General features: G+C 39.5%; 1 protein-coding gene across 1 annotated transcript in view; it reads right to left on the bottom strand.

Annotated features, from left to right (window-relative positions):
* The window catches only part of XRCC5 (X-ray repair cross complementing 5), a 90,953-nt gene that overhangs the window by 58,320 nt on the left and 12,950 nt on the right, over positions 1-19,683 (bottom strand). Inside the window, exons 6-12 of the mRNA XM_004762709.3 lie at positions 18,587-18,778; positions 15,399-15,513; positions 13,351-13,489; positions 10,073-10,185; positions 7,548-7,610; positions 2,543-2,680; positions 1,632-1,722 (exon numbers count right to left, since the gene is read on the bottom strand). Of these exons, the coding sequence (XP_004762766.1) occupies positions 1,632-1,722; positions 2,543-2,680; positions 7,548-7,610; positions 10,073-10,185; positions 13,351-13,489; positions 15,399-15,513; positions 18,587-18,778 (851 nt within the window). The remainder of the gene's footprint in view (positions 1-1,631; positions 1,723-2,542; positions 2,681-7,547; positions 7,611-10,072; positions 10,186-13,350; positions 13,490-15,398; positions 15,514-18,586; positions 18,779-19,683) is intronic.

Raw genomic sequence — 19,683 nt, 5'->3', positions numbered from 1 at the left:
ACAGAAAGCAAGTGCTTCTCTATAAAAATCTACCAATGCAACAAAAATGGCACAGTCCAAGCAATGGGGATAAAAGGCAACGCTTTCCAGAACACTTCTACCTAAACCACCATTGTGTAGCTTCCATTCTGCTGATTCATACAGCTGTTAAAAGCTGAAGCGCTGTTTTTGGATCATTCACAGCTATTAGGCAAAAAGTAGAAAAGAGTAAGCAGTTCCTAAAAAGCCCATTGTGCTTCTGTTCTTCATCTTTTCAAGTATCTCTTGTACTACAAAATGAAAGAGCATACTACAGATTTTTCTCCTGATACATTTCTATCCCATTTTCGGACTTTCCAGGGGAGATTTCAGACACTGGCATGGCATCACCATCTTAAACTGACTACCGCAGAGCTCCCCAGGCAACAGGCTGGAAGCTGCACCTGCATGTGTGAACATTCGGTGACTTTCACCTGCTACGTCAAACGAGCATCCGGACACCTCTGTGTAAACAGCAACTGGGGCACCGGTCCAACAGTTTCAACAATCCATTTCCCAATGGGCAACATGCAAATAAAAATATGCAAACTCACAGAAAACAAATCAAGAGACTGAAAGATACTTCACATTTTAGATCCCAAGCGAATGATTTATGTCCATGTGATAATTTCTCAACAAAGTTCTCTTTTTCAAATGTCTACTCATTTAATGTTTGAAATTATCAACACGGAGAGAAATAATATTGTAACACAGTGGAGGCTTCGATACATTCAAGTCCATGCCTGGCCCCACCATGATGCAGAGGGATTCATTTCTAGAAGGTGAAGACACAAACCCTTGGGCCTATTGGATTATCGGCTTTGCTACAGTGCACTGCTCCTCAAGGATCTAACAAAAAAAAAACAGAGAACCCATCTCTGAGACTCAACTCACAATTCCCTAGTCCTACAATGACACAGATTTAAACTTTCAAACCAAAACATCTACTCACTATTTTGTGTTCTTTTTGGTATATATATTCTCTACATTCAGCCCACTCTGATATTTTATTGCAGCTGTCTTAAACTATGACTAAGATAGGATTTGATACCTATGTGAACCATCCCAGGAGGCACCCTGACCCTCATTGCCGGATGCATAATAAAGGCCTTTTCTCATCACGCTCAAAGTAACTCCTAGAAGCAAGGAACAAAGCAGCCTGGAGGGTTAGTATAAACTGCAAAGAAAGAACAAAGAGAAAAAGTAACTTACAGAACTTAACTTTTCGGTTCAGTTAGTTACATCATATTTTACGTAGGACACTACAGTCACAGCTTTGACACTGCACGTCAGCTCACTTCAGCAGAGGGCAAACTGGTATGGCACTAGAGAATGCACATCCACTTCCAAAAAGCTGCTCCCTAGCTACAAGCTCTGTGTCAGAGCAGGAAACCAGACAGTGTTTGGAGAGTTCAGGGCAAACCCATCCCGACTACGAAAAAACATGATGCATCCCCTTCATCACCACTGTGTATGAGCACGAGCATGGCTGGAGTCCAAGAAATTCCACCCTGTGGAGGCCCCCAGCCCCAATTAGTGACTACAGGTAGGTGATTTCCCAAGGACAGTCTGCCTTTAGAGCCAACTAATGAGCAAAATGAAAATAAACTCACCTGTAGGAATGTATTTCTTATTATTTTTCAAAGATGAAAACATGTATTGTCGCAAGTCTTCCATAAAAGGCAGCTGCACATATATTAAACACTAAGGAGAAAGAGAGGAGGTAAAAGCAGAAACCAAATTAATGGAAAAAATACAAAGCTGGTCCCAAATGCCATGCAAGTGGTGCAACAAAAGTATTCTCAAAAATCAGACAAGTCAAGTCTGGTACTGCTTTGCTTTCTGTTTTCACTGTATACAACCATGAACGGTACAAGAATATTAAACATAAAAAAATACTTAACAGAAAGATTATCCAGAACACCTGCAAAATGTGTGACCAATACAACAAATGGAAAAGTCATGGTGACTGGAAGGCTGATCAGGAAGTCAAGGTATTTGCCTTCTCTTTTCCAGTTCTACCACAGAAAGTTCCCTGAGAAACAGGGAGACGGTCAAGAATCTAGGCCTGTATTTTCAACAAGAGAACACCAAATAAACTGAATTTTTCAAGGACCACAAAAAAGGTCCTTGAAAGGACCACCCTTGACCTTTATCCATACTCTTCATTTGTAAAAGCAAGGGCGCTCTCTATCCCCAGCAGGTTCTGCGAAGTCAAGAAGGGTGAGAATGGAGAGGTCACCGGATTAGACAAGCAGAAGGTTACAGGTCACCTTCACTGATTTGGTTTAATAATAAGCTCCTTACATTCACGCTCTTTCATTACAACTGGAAGTGTGGTTCACAGACCATCTGCGTCAGCCTTATTTGAGAATTTGTGAGAAATGCACAATTTCGGGCAGTGCTCCAGACCTACAGAATCTGAACCCCAAGTCATTCCCAGGCACATTACGAGCTGAGAAGCACTGTTTGGAATAAAGGAACTGATGGAAAAAAATTAACATGAAAGAACTATGGGTTTTACCTCATAGGTGTCCTTGATATAAGGAAACGCCATGCCAACTTGAGGATTAGCTCTTTTGTCATAGACATATCGAACTACGGCCACCATGTCCAATTCATCCAAAGCATGAATCAGGGAGGAAAGTGCCACTGCTGCTGCCTGATAAAAAAGCCACTGCATGAACACAGAGCCAATGTGTGTGAACTTCCCCAACACACCTAAATACAGCTGACCTTTGAACACACGGGTATGAAATGCACAGGTCCACTGGCACACAGATTTTCACAGTATTATAAATGTATTTTCTCTTCCTTATGAGTTTCCTACTAACATTTTTTCTCTAGCTTACTTTACTGTAACATAGTATATAATACACACAACATACAAAATACATATTAAATGCTGTTATTGGTTAGGCTTCTGGTCAAGAGTAGGCTATTGGTAGTTAAGTTTTGGGAGAGTTAAAAGTTACACTGGATTTCTGACTGCTTGGGGTGTCAGACCCCCTCACTCTCTACCCTTGTCCACTGTTCCAGGGTCACCTGTACTTACAAGATTTTTACCTAAGAAAAAGAAAGTCCTTTTGTTTTTAAATTGTATGTTAAACTATATGTTATTTCTACTATGCTTACAACCTATATTATAGCTTTCTTATCAATGCTACTGAAAATGAAAGTGTCCATTGGCAGTTACAGATTATCAGTATAGCAAACTCCTAAGCTCTAGTGCTATAACATTTTCATAAATAATTTGAGTTCTGAGTAAGTTTTGTGCTTATAAAAATTACTCTTGGACCTTACTGTTGTTAACTAGATCAAATATATAGACCGAACAGGAAAACACTGAGTACTTTTAGTGTTTCCAAAGCCTCAGATGGAGTTACTAGTATTATAATTTGAAACTGGTAATAAAATAGAAAACCATTAACTTCTTTTTTCTGGACCCTTTTCATGCCAGACATTAAAGAGGTTCTGCTAACTCATTTCCTGGCTTTCTCCAGAATGAAAATATTTAGAACAGTGTTCCTAAAAAGCCATTCTTGCCTGGTTCACATTGATTTTTGAGTCTCTTCAATATATATTGATCATGTATTGATTAATGCTTTCCCGCATATTTTGGTCAGATAAATTCAGATGTATATAACAGAATAGCTTTTCTTAATTGAACTACACTATGATATCTACATGATTATACAGTAAAGAAAAATAACTATACTGAACCTTAAAAAAAAAATCATCATCCACCTTATTCCAGTTTCAGATTTCTTAAGTGCCCCTCTGTCTACTTCAAGGCCACACCGTACACACCTCCATTTGATCACACTAACTGTAAGCTCTTCTGGAACTTTACTTCATTATATGTCTCCTCTCTGTCATCACTTCAGTCTTTCGTCTCTCAATTCATACCCTCATCCTCCCAATCAACTCCATCCAGTCTCAGCCTTTCTAAACACAATCTTTCTTTGGCCCCCTCTCTCCAGAAATTACTATCTCTATCTTTCCATTTACCTCTAAATTTCATGAAATTTGGTGTTTTCACCAAATGGTGTCTTGGTGTTTTCACAGCTTAGAACACAATTATTCTTCAATCTAATACAGCTCTTGCCCTCATCTTATTTACTGAAATTACTCTCCAAAGTCAGCTATGACCTCCTAACTGCCAATCCTTGGTTCCCATTCTATTCATTTGACCTTTCAGCAGCATCTGACCACGCCCCTTTCTCTGCACTTTCTCTCTGGCTTCAGAAACAATACTCTTCTGTGATTATTCTACTTTGTGGATCATTCCTCCCCTAACTCTTCTCTTCTTCCACTAATCTTGAAATTTTGGTCTTGGCCTTTCTCACCTTCTCTCACTCTGAAACTCTACTTCGGAATTATTTTATCCAGTCCCATGAGTTGATGAATCAAAAATCTGTATATTCAGCTTTAAAACTCGAAGATCCAGACTTACACTGCCCACCAGCTGGTAGTATATCACAGGAATTGAAACTGTTTATGACCAAAACTAAACTACTATCTTTCCCCCGTTCTCCTCCAGTACTCCCTACCTCAAGAACTCTACCTCCCATACAACCAAATGAGAAGCCCAAAGTCTTCAGTAATGCCACCCAACTCATCCTTCCCCTTCAAGTGTTTACCAAATTGTACTAAATCTACCTCTCTCTATCTCTCTAATCTATTTCTTCCATCACTGCCTCTCCAGTTCACAGAGCTGATCACGTCATTCCCTTCCCTAAGAAACTCCAATGGTTCAGGGCAGCTGGGTGTCTCAGTTGGCTAAGCATCTGACTCTTGATTTGGGCTCATGTCATGATCATGAGATTCAGCTCCAAGCTGGAATCTTGCTCAATTGGGATCTTGCTCAGCATGGAGTCTGCTTGTCCCTCTCCCACACCCTGCTCAAGTATACATGCAAACTCTCTGTCTTTCAAATAAATAAATAAATAATCTTTAAAAGAATCTCCAGCGGTTCTACTATCCCAGCCTCAGTTAGCTGACCATTATTCCTAAACAAGTCTTATACTCTCCCTCCTCTGTAGCTTTCTACTCTTAAAATTTCCTCCTAGCTAGAAAGCCCTCTCCTTATCTCTGTCTCTTGAGCTCCTAACCTATTCTCAAGGCCCAGTAAATTGATACCCCATTTTAGATTTGCTTTAGTCTCTCCATTTCCGTAACTCCCCAAACACAGTCTGAACTTTTCTCAGTATTATAATTACTCTTTATCCAAGTTAGCTACGTACATTTTCATTTCCTCCACCAAAAACCTATGACCTCAATACCTTGTCATCAAAATCCTCTAAAGGTTTTGTGGCAGATTCATTACCTTTCTAGTTCAATTCACGGAATATTTACTTAGTGCCTACTCTTTGCTACACAGTCTTAGACCCTATAAGAAAACAAAGGTAAGTCCCTGATTTCACTGAGCTCATACATTCTTTCCTAGCACAAGTGAGATACGTACCAAATACAGAATGTGTACAGTCTAGCAAGTCCCATTAGAGACCAGAGAAGCACACACAATGGGAGTCTGAGGACAAGATTACTTCCAATTTATTTGCAAATTTCTATCTGGGTATCTTTGACAGAACCAACTGGGATATTAAAAAGAAGGAAAGAAGGGGTCAGGAATGATTGTGACACTGTCAACACAATGCTACCTCTGTGGGAAACTCAACTACAGCTCTATTTCCTTTTCTTCCTTTTCTCCTCCTCCACACACAGTACAAATTATGTGCAAGTATAGATTCTCTATACAAGAAAATTGTATGCTAATGACCAGAGAAGACACATTTTTAAAAGGAATTATTGACAGAGTCATAGAATATTTGAGCTGAAAAACAACAGTATTTATTTAGCTTAACCACCCACATGATGAAGAAATTCCCTCCCCCAAATCTGACTGGCACAAATAAAGACCCTGCTGAGAACTATTCAGGAACAGAGACCTGACTGTCTCACAAGAAACCAATTGACCTGGAGGTAGTAACCCTTTTGATAAAAATAATTCTTTATTTTGAATAAAACTGCCACCTGTTGGAAGGAAAACTAGTTAAATTTCTATTCCACATGATAATCCTCTAATGTAAGAAGGGGGCTATTATGTCTGACGTCCCACGTCCCTAATACTTCCTTTCCGACCTACAAAGTTTTCTTGGAAGTCATCACCTGACATAACTTCCCTAACCCCCCTGCCTATCTCAGTAGATCCCATTATTAGTACTGTCCTTTGAGTAGGACATCAAGAATGACACCAAAGAGTGAGACCCTTTGCCATTAGCAGATGATTTTTTTTTTTCCTTGAGTGACCTCGAAGTAACCCAATGATCTATAGGGTCTGTATGAGGTTGGGCTGGAATGATGCATGCCACAGGCTGCCCTTAGCTAGCCAGTTTAGATAACCACATAGGTGATAACACAAAGATGCTGACAAGAGTCTTTATGACATACTGGCAATCACATGAAGTGATCAGAGTTTTCTACGTGCAGGAATGGTAAGCTGGAGTTAAAATTCAGTTTAAAATGCTGTCAAGCTATGATGACAACATATACTACAAATGTATAATTCCCAAGAGGATTTGACTTGGGGAAAAAAAATCCATGAACAAAGATTCTCATGTAAACTAAGATTCACAAATGCTTACTATGCTGACAAATCCATTCGGTACTGCCAGGAAACAAAGCAATTCTCCTAAGTTAACTGTTCCAGTAATGGCATGGCCACTCATTAGATCGGCAGCCAGGTACCCCTCGGAAGTGAGGAGAAAAAGCGGAAAAGGAGACAAGGAGGACGAGACCACTTCCGCCACCGCCCTCCCCGCACCCCAACAAGCCTCGGACATCCAGTTTACTAACTTCAAATGCAAATATATCCGGAACTTGGATCCCTGCTTAGGTGGTCTCAAGCAGACCTGAGACTGCCATATCCCAGTTAAGATCAGTATCTCGATAGGACAAGTTCCAGCTTGGAGGCTGAACAGGAAACATTTACAGAGAGGGCAGATACGACCAGGTAGGATGCGATGGCCATGGGTTGTTAGCTGGGCTAAAACCAGCCTGAAAACAGAAACTCCTAGGGAGGTGGGGAAAAAGTACAGAGAGAGAGAGGGAAGAGGACAAAGACGAATTTCTTAATGAGGGAAGTGGCCCAGTGAATCACTAACACTCATCTCCAGGATGCTAAAGCTAAGCACTAAATGTTCAGTGCTTAATGACAATGAAAATGTCACCCTGACCCCAAGCCTCCTCAGCATCTGACCAGGAGATTCCCACATGTAAATGCATTTGTTCAAATGTTCTTTTTAACACGTACCTGGTCTCCAGCGGCAGGACTATGTCCTCAGGCCTTGTGCTCACGCTGTGACAACTTCATTTATCATTTCTCCATTTTCAGAGTTAAGCTCAGTGAACTTTCCCACTGTTGTTGCAGGAATTAACCTCATTTTAAACCATAAAAGCCCCAAACAACTCACTTAAAATGACATTCAATTCTGTGGCACTACCTCAAAGGCCCACTGTCAACTCACCTCATCATCTGCTGCTGCAAAAACCTTTAGGACTTGATTTCCCATAAAATATCTCCTGTGGACCTACAAGAGTTAAGTGAGGAAAACAGTTGGGTTTTGATCCATAATAAGTTAACACCTATAGCCATTATGCCATAGTTACTAAGAAATTCTTATTCTCTTAGTTATTGTGCCACAGTTACTAAGAAATTCTCTTCAAAATGTAAAAAAACTCATGGGGACTAGAAACAACTTTTTATTTGAGGTTCAATCCAATTAAACACAAGGACATGCCAAGCATTGTTCTGAGAGCACTGTAAACAATAATGAATAGGGCAGAGTCTGGTCCTAAGGAGCCTGGACAAATATGAAACCAACTGCCCTGCAGGTTTAGGGAACCGCACTGCAAAGGCACAAGAGTGCAGCATTCTAGCTCAGGGCCCTGAGAGCACATGAACAGGGCACCCAGCTTGGTCAGGAAGGGTGAGGGCAGGCTTCTGCAAATGGTGACACCCAGGTCAAGACTTCAAGGATGCACAGGAACTAACAAAAAAGTCTAGCACAAGTGTGCTGGGCAGAGACACTAGTGTGAATCGAGTCTGGAATGACATAAGAACATAGAGTAGGTGCAGTACCCTAGCATGAGGGGAGAGGTGCAAAATTAGAGTAGCAAAGATCATATCGTGAAGTGTCTGTGAGCAAAGTTAAGCAATTTGGACTTCATCCCAAGAGCAAAGACGAAGCACTGCTAAACTGCAAAGGGACCAGAGTGAAAAACTACTTATGAGGGGCAGGGGCCATACTGGAGGAGGGGAGACTATAGAGAAACCAAAAATAAGTACTGCATGTCCTCCTGTCCCCCTTTTAGTTCAGTTACTTCTCTGGCAGGGTATCAGAGGAATCAAAGCAGCACCACTGATACCTGCTTAGAAATGAAGACTGAGGGCACCTGGGTGGCTCAGTGGGTTAAGCTGCTGCCTTCGGCTCAGGTCATGATCTCGGGGTCTTGGGATCGAGTCCCGCATCGGGCTCTCTGCTCAGCAGGGAGCCTGCTTCCTCCTCTCTCTCTCTCTGCCTGCCTCTCTGCCTACTTGTGATCTCTCTCTGTCAAATAAATAAATAAAATCTTAAAAAAAAAAAAAAGAAATGAAGACTGAAGAGTTCCTAGCATCATAACCAACCCCCTGCATCTACTGACCAAGATCAACTTCTCTCTGCTCCAGGTAATCCTGACCCTGGAGCTTAGCTCAAGAACATGCCATGTGCTGCACAGGGCAACGCCCCTCAAGTGTTCTTCTGCCCTCCCACCCCTAAAGCCAAGACACTGAGCACAGTTACTCGGGTCATGAATTTCAGATCAGTTGTTTTGGATAGGTCTTTTCTAGCTAACTGGAATTAGGAAGACCCACTTTCCAACAGGCCAGCTTTTACACACAGGCCTGAAGAGAAGTTCTGCTTCACTGGAAAGACCTAGAGGCACTGCCATTAACAACCTAAGTTTTAAGTCTGTAGAACTTACAAGGTGAATACTTTCATTTTTAAGAAATAAGTATTTAGTGTAATTTGTTAGAGAACTGTTAGAAACTCTCAACTTCCAAAAAGTATTTTTGCCATTAAAATCATATCAACTTTCAGTAAGTACTCCCAATTTGCAGCTTAAGAAGTTTAAAAACATACCCAACAGTTCGGGCATATCAGGGAAAACATCTCTGTACCGTTGTGGAATTATTCTAACACCAAAGCATACAGAGACTATATCCCACAGCAACACGAAGAAGCTCAAATTCAGTATGCCAGGTAATATTTATTTTCATTACAATTCTCAATTGAATTTCTTTAGAACCAACAAACATTGCTTTATCCCTGTAGAGCCTTAGAAAATACACGCTACAAGACATGCTTATTCATTTTCTCTGGTTGCCTACCTTAAGAACATTTAATCTAAGATCTCCAGGAATCTTTAATAGCCCTTTCTAGAGTAGTATATGATAGCCCAGAGCCCTCAGTGAGTTACCACATTTCCCGCTATGTGTTTTGTGTATCTCTGCATCGGTATCTAAAGAATGTATGACTTAAGGACAGGCTTCAGATCCTAGACCTCTTTGTTGGGTGTAGAGAAGGGTGCCCAGCATAAACCAGTGACATTCTAAGAGGCCTGGGGTCATTCAAAACCCAAGCAGACCTTCATTCCTCTAAGACACGCTATCACACATAACAGTTTAGAGAAAGCAGCACAGTAGCAGAGAACTGAATGATGTTTCTTTAAGGCTACTGTAAGCCAAGACTGAGAGCCAAGCTAAGAAGTGACTCTTAACAGACTATATTCTGATTCATGCTAAGACTGCTCAACTTTTCTGTATCTTGGTTTCTCTATTCAAAAGCTGATGATAGTTGACACTAATCCCCAAACTATACTCAAACAAATCTAAAAGTAAAATAAATACACATCATAAATAAAAGGACCAACTAAAAGCATACCCTCTCAAATAACACTAAGAGAAAAGTTCATTTCTTTTGTTGCCAACGAGTAAGAGTAAGTGCCATACCTGAGAAGATCTACAAAATCCCAAAACAGAGAAGCACTTCCCCTCTGATTTATACTTCATGAGTTCCTCATCCACTTTAGAGAAAGGAACGATATCACTTCCATAGCGGAACCCTGGAGAACAAGAGAAGAGCATCAGTTAAGCATATGGGGCCTAATTTTCTACAAGTTGAAATTAGCCCTACGCATACATTAACAATACATGCATACTCCAGATCAAGCCTTCATATACTGTTCCCTGGAATCAAATTACTGCCCCTTGTGATCAGTGAGGAAAAAGTAGTGGCAGATACAGAAACAACATATACAGTATAGAGGTGATTAAAATCTAATTACATTTTTTAAGTAGCATCTTCTGCAATCTAGTTACCTTAATGATTATCCAGCCTAGAAGAAAGAATGTAGCAAATGTAATGTATTAGTTATCCTCCAAAGATAAACTATGGTTGACTGAAGTACAAGTGTGATTTGTAAACATAATAACAAGAACACATTTATTCAGAAACCTGGAGACCCGCAAAGAAAAATGCCCAAAGGAAATTTTCAGAATAAAATGTTCTCCAAAATGCATGCTGAAGACATACAAATGCCTAATAGGAGAAGCCAAAACTCTTCTATTTAGGAACATTCAATTGATAAGTTGGCTATTTTTATGCATTTAAATTTACTTCATTTCTGGGATTATATTATGTTTTTTCCTTTTTAATTACTTGGTTATTCATACAAATTCATATAAATACAGGCTCTTAGTTTCTTAAAAATAACTCCAGTCCTGTTCCAAGGCCTCTGTTCTATGGAAAGTTGTACCCTTTTGATATATAGTCTTCTGTATTTGGTGGGGAGAACGAGTATCAAATCTCAAGGATTCTGGCCTTCGGCAAATGGAAAGGAAAAGCACGTGCACCTTTATTCCGAGAAACAAAGAAACTTATATGGATAAATGGGTAAATGGAAAGGAAAAGCACGTGCACCTTTATTCCGAGAAACAAAGAAACTTCTTTGTTTGGGGTAGAATCTGTGATCCAGTTTATCTGTTCCTGTTAATCTGTTGATGCCAAGCATTTAATTAAAAAAAAAACACACATTTGTATTTTCATATATGTCTTTTTAAAAAGCTGGTGATAAAAATAAAAACCCCAACAAAAAATTATCAGGGAGAGGTGCCTGGGTGGCTCAGTTGGTTAAGCGTTTACCTTTGGCTCAGGTCATGATCCCAGAGTCCTGGAATCAAGTCCTGCATCAGGCTCCCTACCCAGCAGGCTACCAGCCCAGCAGGGAGCCTGCTTCTCCTTCTGCCTCCAGCTCCCCCTGCTTGTGCTCTCTCTCCTGCTCTCTCTTTCAAATAGATATATAAACCTTAAAAAAAAAATTATCAGGAAAATGTATGGCACGTGACTAATAGTGGTTTTTCCTAACTCTTGCCAGTCACGAGACATCTTACTTGAATTTTTTAACTTGAAAATTCTAATTAAAACTGCGTGCTGCGAAGTGTGTAAACCTGGCGATTCACAGACCTGTACCCCTGAGGATAAAAATATATTATATGTTTAGAAAAAATAATTTAATTTAAAACAACAACAACTAATTTTTAAGGTATTTAAAAAAACAAACAAACAAACAAAAAAAAGACCTGTCTTGTGTTTTCTGGTTCATCTACTGAAAGGAAAAAAATCAGTACCTAAATTTTGTACATGGCAAAAAGCACAGAATAGACTGCAACATAAAACCGTATTCGTTTGCACACATAGGTCTGCTGGGCCTGTGTCTGCCAAGAGGGGGCAGAGAGTGGAGGAGAGGCAAAGGAAGAATGTGGGTAGCTGCACCAAGGGACAAGACAAAAGCTGCCTCTGTGCCCTCTGAACTCAATGTTTACTTCTTCCCTCTCCACTGCTCCAGCAATAAGTGAATAAATGTCCTTTTCGCCTAAAATAAACAGAGATGTGTTGCTTTTGTTTTTTGGGTTTTGGTTTTTTTGCTTGCAACCAAAAGAACTGGCACCTTATCTCCATCATATTAATCTCCCTAATACACAATCTCAATGACACTCTATTCCTCCAAACTAGAAACAGCTCCAGGTTGCTTTCACGATTAAGCATCAACTCTTCAGCCTGTCATTCAAAGCCCTTCCTAATTCAGAACAGTCTGCAGAAACACAGACTCTGAAGTAGGGCAGTCCTGGGTTCAAGTTCTGCCCGTTGCTAGCTGCAGGACTTTGAATACGTGAATGAGTGTCTTTCAGCCTCAATTCTTTCATCTGTAAAACGGAAACAAGAATGTGATGCCTGTTTCAGGAGGCCGGTCTACGGGATATCACTTCCAAGTACTAAACTGTGTAGGTGGACACACCAGCCCAACTACCTGCTGTCCCTGAGAAGGCCTCTACTTTCCTGGTCTTATACCTTTAAACATCCTCTTCTTTCTTTCAGTCATTATAGGAGGATCATACGATTAGTAACTGATGGAGGTATGATTCTAACCGAGATCTGACTCCAAAATTCACATTTTGTAACCACACTATCATATGGAACTGAATTAAAGAATTAGTAGGGATTGCAGCATACTAATTACATTTTCTACTGATAATCGATCAGGAGAAAGAAAGGAATCACAACCACTCTCCTCCACACTACACACAAACACTGAGAGTTAGTGCCATAGACGAAAGGCTTTTCTTCAAGGCTTGCAAATTAACACAAAGCCTGGCAATGAATTTACCTAAAGACTGGCTTCTATCTTAACCATCTTGGTATCTTCTAATTTTAGCTCTTGAAAATTCAGACACTCTCAGCTAACTTGTAAGCCCTCTGGAGAGAGGTGCCCTCCAGACATACTACACAGATCGAATGTATCATACAACTGTAAACAACCTTGTGAACATAAAGCCATATAATGGACACAAATGTTTCTGATCCCCTAAACTACCTGAAGGGAGCGGAGCTAGCAAGATCTTCAAGACCTGAAATTGGCACTCAGAAGAATAATCACCATGGAAGTAAACAAAGAAACTCGTTCGGCCACATTAATAGAAGTACTCTTAGCTAGTATGTTTCAAACTTTAAAATAAAACCAAGTATTAAGTCTTGTCACTGGAGTACATGTTGATCCCAGAGGGAGTACCCAAGTGCATCCTGGGAACCATCCTGCCTCGGACCCAACAGATGAGCTCATGGTCCCTCCCATGGTCATGTCTCTAGAACTGAGAAAAACATCCACCAACACTACCAGCACAAACCCAAGCTGGCCTCCCACTGCCCTGAAGCAGCTCTCTCACAGGCGCACCTTGAATAGTGTCTTCCTTCAGGACCTCTGTTTCATTGTCATCATTTAAGCAATAAACGGTTTCTTTCTGTAGATCTTCTTTCTTGAGGGTTCTGGCATCCACAACGGTCCAAGACTTTTTAACTCTCTCCTGTATAATCTTAATTCCAAAAAGAAAAATAAAGGGAAAACAAGTAAAGCCAGGATTCTAATGAAAAAATGAAAACCCCATATATTCTCTGCTTTATAAGAAAAGTCTGTAACAATTACTCTAGCTAAACCATTCTGTTTGCTCTGGCCAACTGTGGAAATTTTCACTTATTTCATAACTCTTCCTGCATTTAATTTTCCCCCCAAGGTAATCCACATATAAATATTAATTATTTATATACACATAAGCATTTTCTATACAAAACCTTCATATTCATAAAATGGGACCACACACTGTTACTTGTCTTCCAACAGAGAGAAAAGGGAGAGCTGTCTATCAGAAGCCAGAACTCAATAAGGAAATCCAGAAAGAAAACTAGAAAAAAAAGAAGAGAAGGGATGCCTGGGTGGCTCAGTCAGTTAAGAATCTGCCTTCAGGGGTGCCTGGGTGGCTCAGTGGGTTAAGCCTCTGCCTTCAGCTCAGGTCGTGATCTCAGGGTCCTGGGATCGAGCCTCACATGGGGCTCTCTGCTCAGCAGGGAGTCTGATTCCCACTCTTTCTCTGTCTGCCTCTCTGCCTACTTGTGATCTGTCAAATAAATAAATAAAATCTTAAAAAAAAAAAAAAAAAAAAGAAACAACTTTCAGGGGTACCTGGGTGGCTCAGTGGGTTAAAGCCTCTGCCTTCAGCTCAGGTCGTGATCTCAGGGTCCTGGGATCAAGCCCCACATCAGGCTCTCTGCTCAGCAAGGAGCCTGCTTCCCCCCACCCCGCTCTCTCTCTCTCCCCGCCTCTCTGCCTACTTGTGATCTCTGTCTGTCAAATAAATAAATAAAATCTTTAAAAAAAAAAGAATCTGCCGTCAGCTGAGGTCGTGATCCTAGGGTTCTGGGATCAAGTCCTGTATTGGGCTCCCTGCTCGGCAAGGCATTTGTTTCTCCCTCTGCCTGCTGCTCCCCGTTTCTGCTTGCTCTCTCTCTGACAAATAAATAAATAAAATATTTAAAAAAATTTTTTAAATCTCCTTTAAAACAAAAAGAGAAGACTGTATTCTATTCCAGGCCTTGATGGCAGCTGAAAAAAACCAGCACCCTCCAAGGTTTTCATGGATGTAGCATGTGTCTTAGAATTAAGGCCCTGATTATAAAAAGATTACTTGATTATATAAACACGTTTTTGTGTATTTTCTACACTTAGATGTTTGTTTGTATGTATTTAATTTGTTCATTTAAAGAAAACAGGCAAGAAAGGTCACACAGAGGCACAGATCACAGACTCCTACTCAAACTGCAATTTCACCAATAATCACCAAAAGCAACTTATTTTTGAAAGTGTACTATTTTGTACACATATAAAGAGATTACAAAAGGCAATTTCACAGTCACAAGTCAATAGTTTTTGATAGTTCACAGATGCTGTTACTGCCAGATTATTAATAACTGAACTGGGTGAGACTGAGTTTTCAAAATTCTGGACTTCTTTAGTGTATATCTGTATTTCTGCTATGATACTACAGTGACATGATTTCATGCATTCCATTTTCTTTCAAAAAAGAAAAAAAAAGTAAGAGAAAGGAAGGAATCTGGATTACAGATGATTTTTAAAATTTTCTATTCTAAATGCATTTTACATAAAAAAGCTAAAGAGAGATGAGATGAACAGGGAGAACAGTTAGAGAGGCAATAATTATGGTAGTAATAACTCACAAATGAATTGGCAGTTCCTTATATAAGCATATTTGCCTGCCTGATGCATTGCTTTAAAAAATATGAGTTGGGGGGGGTGGTGCCTGGCTGGCTCAGCTAGTAGAGCATACAACTCTTCATCTTGGAGCTGTGAATTTGAGCCCCATGCGAGGTGCAGAGATTACTTAAAAATAAAAAAAATTTGAAAATTAAAAATGTGTAAGTACCACCTACCGATTTATAAGCCACGATCTTTATAGACAAACTGGAGCCGATGGTCAGAGTGCAGTGCCAAGGAATCGAACGCTTCTCAATTTTCTTAAAGACACACAGTTGTCTCAGACTCTCACTTAAATAAAAAATAAACATATATGTAACTCTCACTTAATAAAATATTTATATATACAATGAAAAAATACACATGTAACAAAAACAATTTTAAAACATTAACCTTGCTGGGGGTGATGCAGTTAATTTTCCAGAACAAGAAGCGAATTGTCATTTATCATTATGAGAGGAACAGCAAGGGATGGCAGGAAAATGACAACCACCAGTTGGGAGAGAGCCAGAATACAACCGAGTTGGCTTAGGAGGAAGAAACTGAATTACATTACCGACAGGTGAAAAAGAACATCTCTCTCTTCCCCTACTCAATCTTCTCTTTCAATTCAGCCCCTGGTTCTTAACGATTTTTTCAAGACCAAGGACATGTTGAAGATATGATAAAAGCACACTTCTTAGAGTTTGCCCACAATTTAAAGGGATCACCAGCTCCCTGAAAACCATGGACCTAGATATAAGAACCTCTGGCTTCAGGATATTAAAAGGTGAGTCCCATCCCAAAGTATCGCTGCTCATAACTCTCTAACTTACTACTTCATTCCAATCACCTTAAATAAAAGTATATATATATACACAATGGAGAGAGTTAAATAAAGACCCTCCAGGGAATAAAGGAATTTAGTCCATATTTAGTCTTAAGATAAAGCACGTTAACTCCAAGTTTTCTACTGGAAGGGATGGGGAATTGGGAAGTAACAAACACAATGTAAAGGGTTACTTTATTTGAAACATAAATAAGGATCAATTCTATTTTTATCTGGTCCCTAATCAAACACAATAGACAAGATTATAGGAAATATTTGGAATTTCCTATATTCACTAAGAAAGAAACCAATGACCAAACACATTCAAAGCATATAATCCAGGGACGCCTGGGTGGCCCAGTCAGTTAAGCATCTGCCTTCAGCTCATGTTATCATCCCAGGGTCCTAGGATTGAGCCCCACGTCCAGCTCCCTGCTCACTGGGAAGCCTGCTTCTCCCCCTGCCTGCCACTCTCCCTGCTTGTACTCTCTCTCCCTCTGTCTTTCTCACAAATAAATAAATAAAACCTTAAAAAAAGGGGGGGGGGCGGTAATCCAGACCAAGATCAATTCCCTTGGCGCAAATGCAAAACAAATCTACAAAAAGGTAGAGAATTATCTGACGTTATTCAGAGTTAAGGACAAAGAGGTTTCAAAAGACTCCAATTTTCAGAAATAATCCATAACAAACAGTAGATATTCTACCAGGCACCCTACTTCTAGTCTATGATAATAAACAAACAAATAAACAAAGTTAATGATATTTCTTGGCTTTGGACTGTTGAGGAATGAAGGGGTCTGAAACAGATCTAACATATCCATAGGACATTACTTAGTTTGAGTCACATGTAAAACCACTGTAAGTTTTGAATTCAGCTCCAAGAGAATTTCTAAAAATTAGCATCTAATACATAACATCTGAGAACAAGTGGATCATTTCTGCAGTAGACCTGAATCTCCTCAAGCGAAGTCTGGATGAGGACAAGTCTGGCCCAGGGCTGTCCAGTACAACTTTCTGCAATGATAAAAATGTTCTATTTCTAACCATGCCTGTCCAAAAGGCTGCTGAGTACATGAAATGTGGCTAGAGTGACCAAGCAACTAAATTTTTAATTTTATTTAATTTTAATGTATTCAAATTTAAGTAGCCACAGTGGATAATGGCTGTTGTATCAAATCAAAGTATCTTCAAATTGTGAGGACATGAGGACAACACATGGTAATTTCCCTCCCGGCTATGATACAGGAAAATGAACTTTTTAAACATTAATTTGTTTAGGCCTACAATTTTTATTTATCACATCATGGTGAATTTCTTAGGTTAAGACCTATAGTCTGATATCAGAGCAAGCCATGTCCAAATTTGAAATAAAGAAGTTAGAAGCGCATATCTGCGCACAGTACAGTAAGAACACGTATTATGATAAGAAACGTCACTTTACAGGATTCCTTCCTGATTCCTTTTCCAACCCCTATGGAAACTACAATTCAATTTCTAAAATTCCCATTACCCACAGTCTTTCAAGGGTGTATGTATTTAGAAAATCAGGATTACTGTTTGTATTTCTTGTAATATATTAAAAATATAAAAATTTCAAAATCATAGCTGAGAAAAAAATTGGGGTATGTATCACCTAACTACTCAAAAATATCTCAATTGCTGAACTTTTATTTCAATTTAGAACTTTGCTCAAAATGCCTGTATTTTGTGTGTTGATTGATGAACAGGAATTAAGGAGTACTCTCCTGCAGAACATGAAATTCCACAAGCCATACTATACAGTGTTCTACTGCTACTTTTCCCAAGTCAGGCTCCTCAAACCTTCTTGGGTTCTTTGCTCAGAATAAATCCATGTCCGATTCCAACCAAGAATACTAACATGGAGACTAACACAGTCTCTCCCATTGTCTCTAACTGAAAGGTTGCAAAGGCAGTTTGTTTTACTGTTAATCAGTACTTCAAGGATTTCACATTTTTAAAATTGTTTTGCCTTTACAAAACCCACATAAAAGATATAGATTATAAATTCATTATATTTTGGATGTTTTGTTTTGTTTTGTCTGAACAAACTATTTTTTGACCAAAAATTTTTTTTAAAGTCTTTTAAAGAAAAAAAGTCTATTACAGTTAAGTATGCCATCTCTTAAAACCTAAATCAGAGATTAAGAGGATACCATTTCAGATCTGAAACCACTTTTCAGAATTAGGAATGTATTTTTCAGGTGAATAAAAAGGGCCCACGAACTGTGCCCCAAACTTGGCATAAAGAAGAAATCTACTATCTCATCTTTTACATTTTGATTTGTTAAATCTTTTGTGGTATCTATACATTTCCAAACTTCAAACACACTGTCCTGGAAATAAACCAGAAGTCTTGTTCTGACCACACAAACAGAAAAGGGGATAGGGGGTTGGTGCACTGTTTCTTCAATAAAAGTCAGAACATTTATTGAATAATGGCAGCTAATTCAAGAGTAGCTAATTAGGGAGCCCCGATCAAAAGAGAAATTTACATGGTCACTATTGAAAGTTGCAATCAATGTTTTCACTTCTTACCTGAAGGAATAAATTTCATCTAGCCCATCTTCACCTTCTAAAGACATCATCACCTTTTTCACCATCCGAACACCTTCTTTTTGCTGCTCAGTAATTCCTTTTAGAGGAAAGGAGGGTCCATGGTGGTCTGAGCGTGCGTTCCCATCTCCCCTGTCCCCAGTTCCATCCTCCTTGCCAACGGGGAAAGGCAAACTATCAGGAAAAAATCAGCAGTAGTTAAGAAGACAAGCTTTGAAGTCAAGAAATAAGCTGGGCTCTAATCCTGTGACTGTGGATCACTAGCTATGACAAAACGGGCATGTCGGTCATCAGAGCTTTAAATTTCTCATCTGTCAGATGGCACTTACCGAACTTAGTCAATATTCTATTAGTTTCAAGTGACTGAGGCCTTTTTGGTTTGCTGAAGGGGGGGAATTCGTTGGTTTACATAACCAAATAATTGGAAGTGCAGGGTTGCACATGCCTTAGGAGGACTGGATCCAGTCTCAACCACGTTAAGGACTACCTGACCCTCTCACTGTCTCCATGTTGTCTCCATGTGCCTTCATGCTGGCTTCACTCTCTGAATGGCTTCCTCCACATCGTCTCTGAATGCCTTTGAGCACACACTGTCCAGCTCTACTACCAAAGAGGAGTGGACTGAGTATCTAATGCTCTAGCATCAGTCATAAATTCAGATAAGCCAGGTAGAAGTGGTAGCCTGGGGACTAAGAAGATGTTGGCTCTCAGCTGAGTCATGAGGTTAAAGTGTAGGAAGAACTGCTTCCTAGAAAAAGGTGGGCACTAGTCTAGGCAGCCAAAAAGAATAATAAAAAATAAAATAAAATAGCCTTTAATGATCCCTTGATGTGATTATGAAGAATTAAATGATAGAATGTGTACAAAATACTTAAATACATGTTACCTTTATTACTGTAGATCTAGCATTCCCATATAGACATCACTTAATTGCTGGAAATAGGGAAAACCAATTTTGTTCTTGTGTTCCACACTCCAGTTGTTTGAAATGAGACTAAAACTAGATTGTGACTACCAGTCACAGAGATTCAATAATCAATATACAAAATGAAAAATCAACCAACCAAACAAATTTTATG

The sequence above is a fragment of the Mustela putorius genome, unplaced genomic scaffold (genome assembly GCF_011764305.1).
Source record: "Mustela putorius furo isolate JIRA1106 unplaced genomic scaffold, ASM1176430v1.1 tig00000275_pilon_pilon_pilon, whole genome shotgun sequence".
In the NCBI taxonomy this organism is placed as follows: Eukaryota; Metazoa; Chordata; class Mammalia; order Carnivora; family Mustelidae; genus Mustela; species Mustela putorius.
The sequence above is the reverse complement of the archived record's forward strand: the minus strand, read 5'-3'. Positions and strand labels throughout refer to the sequence as shown.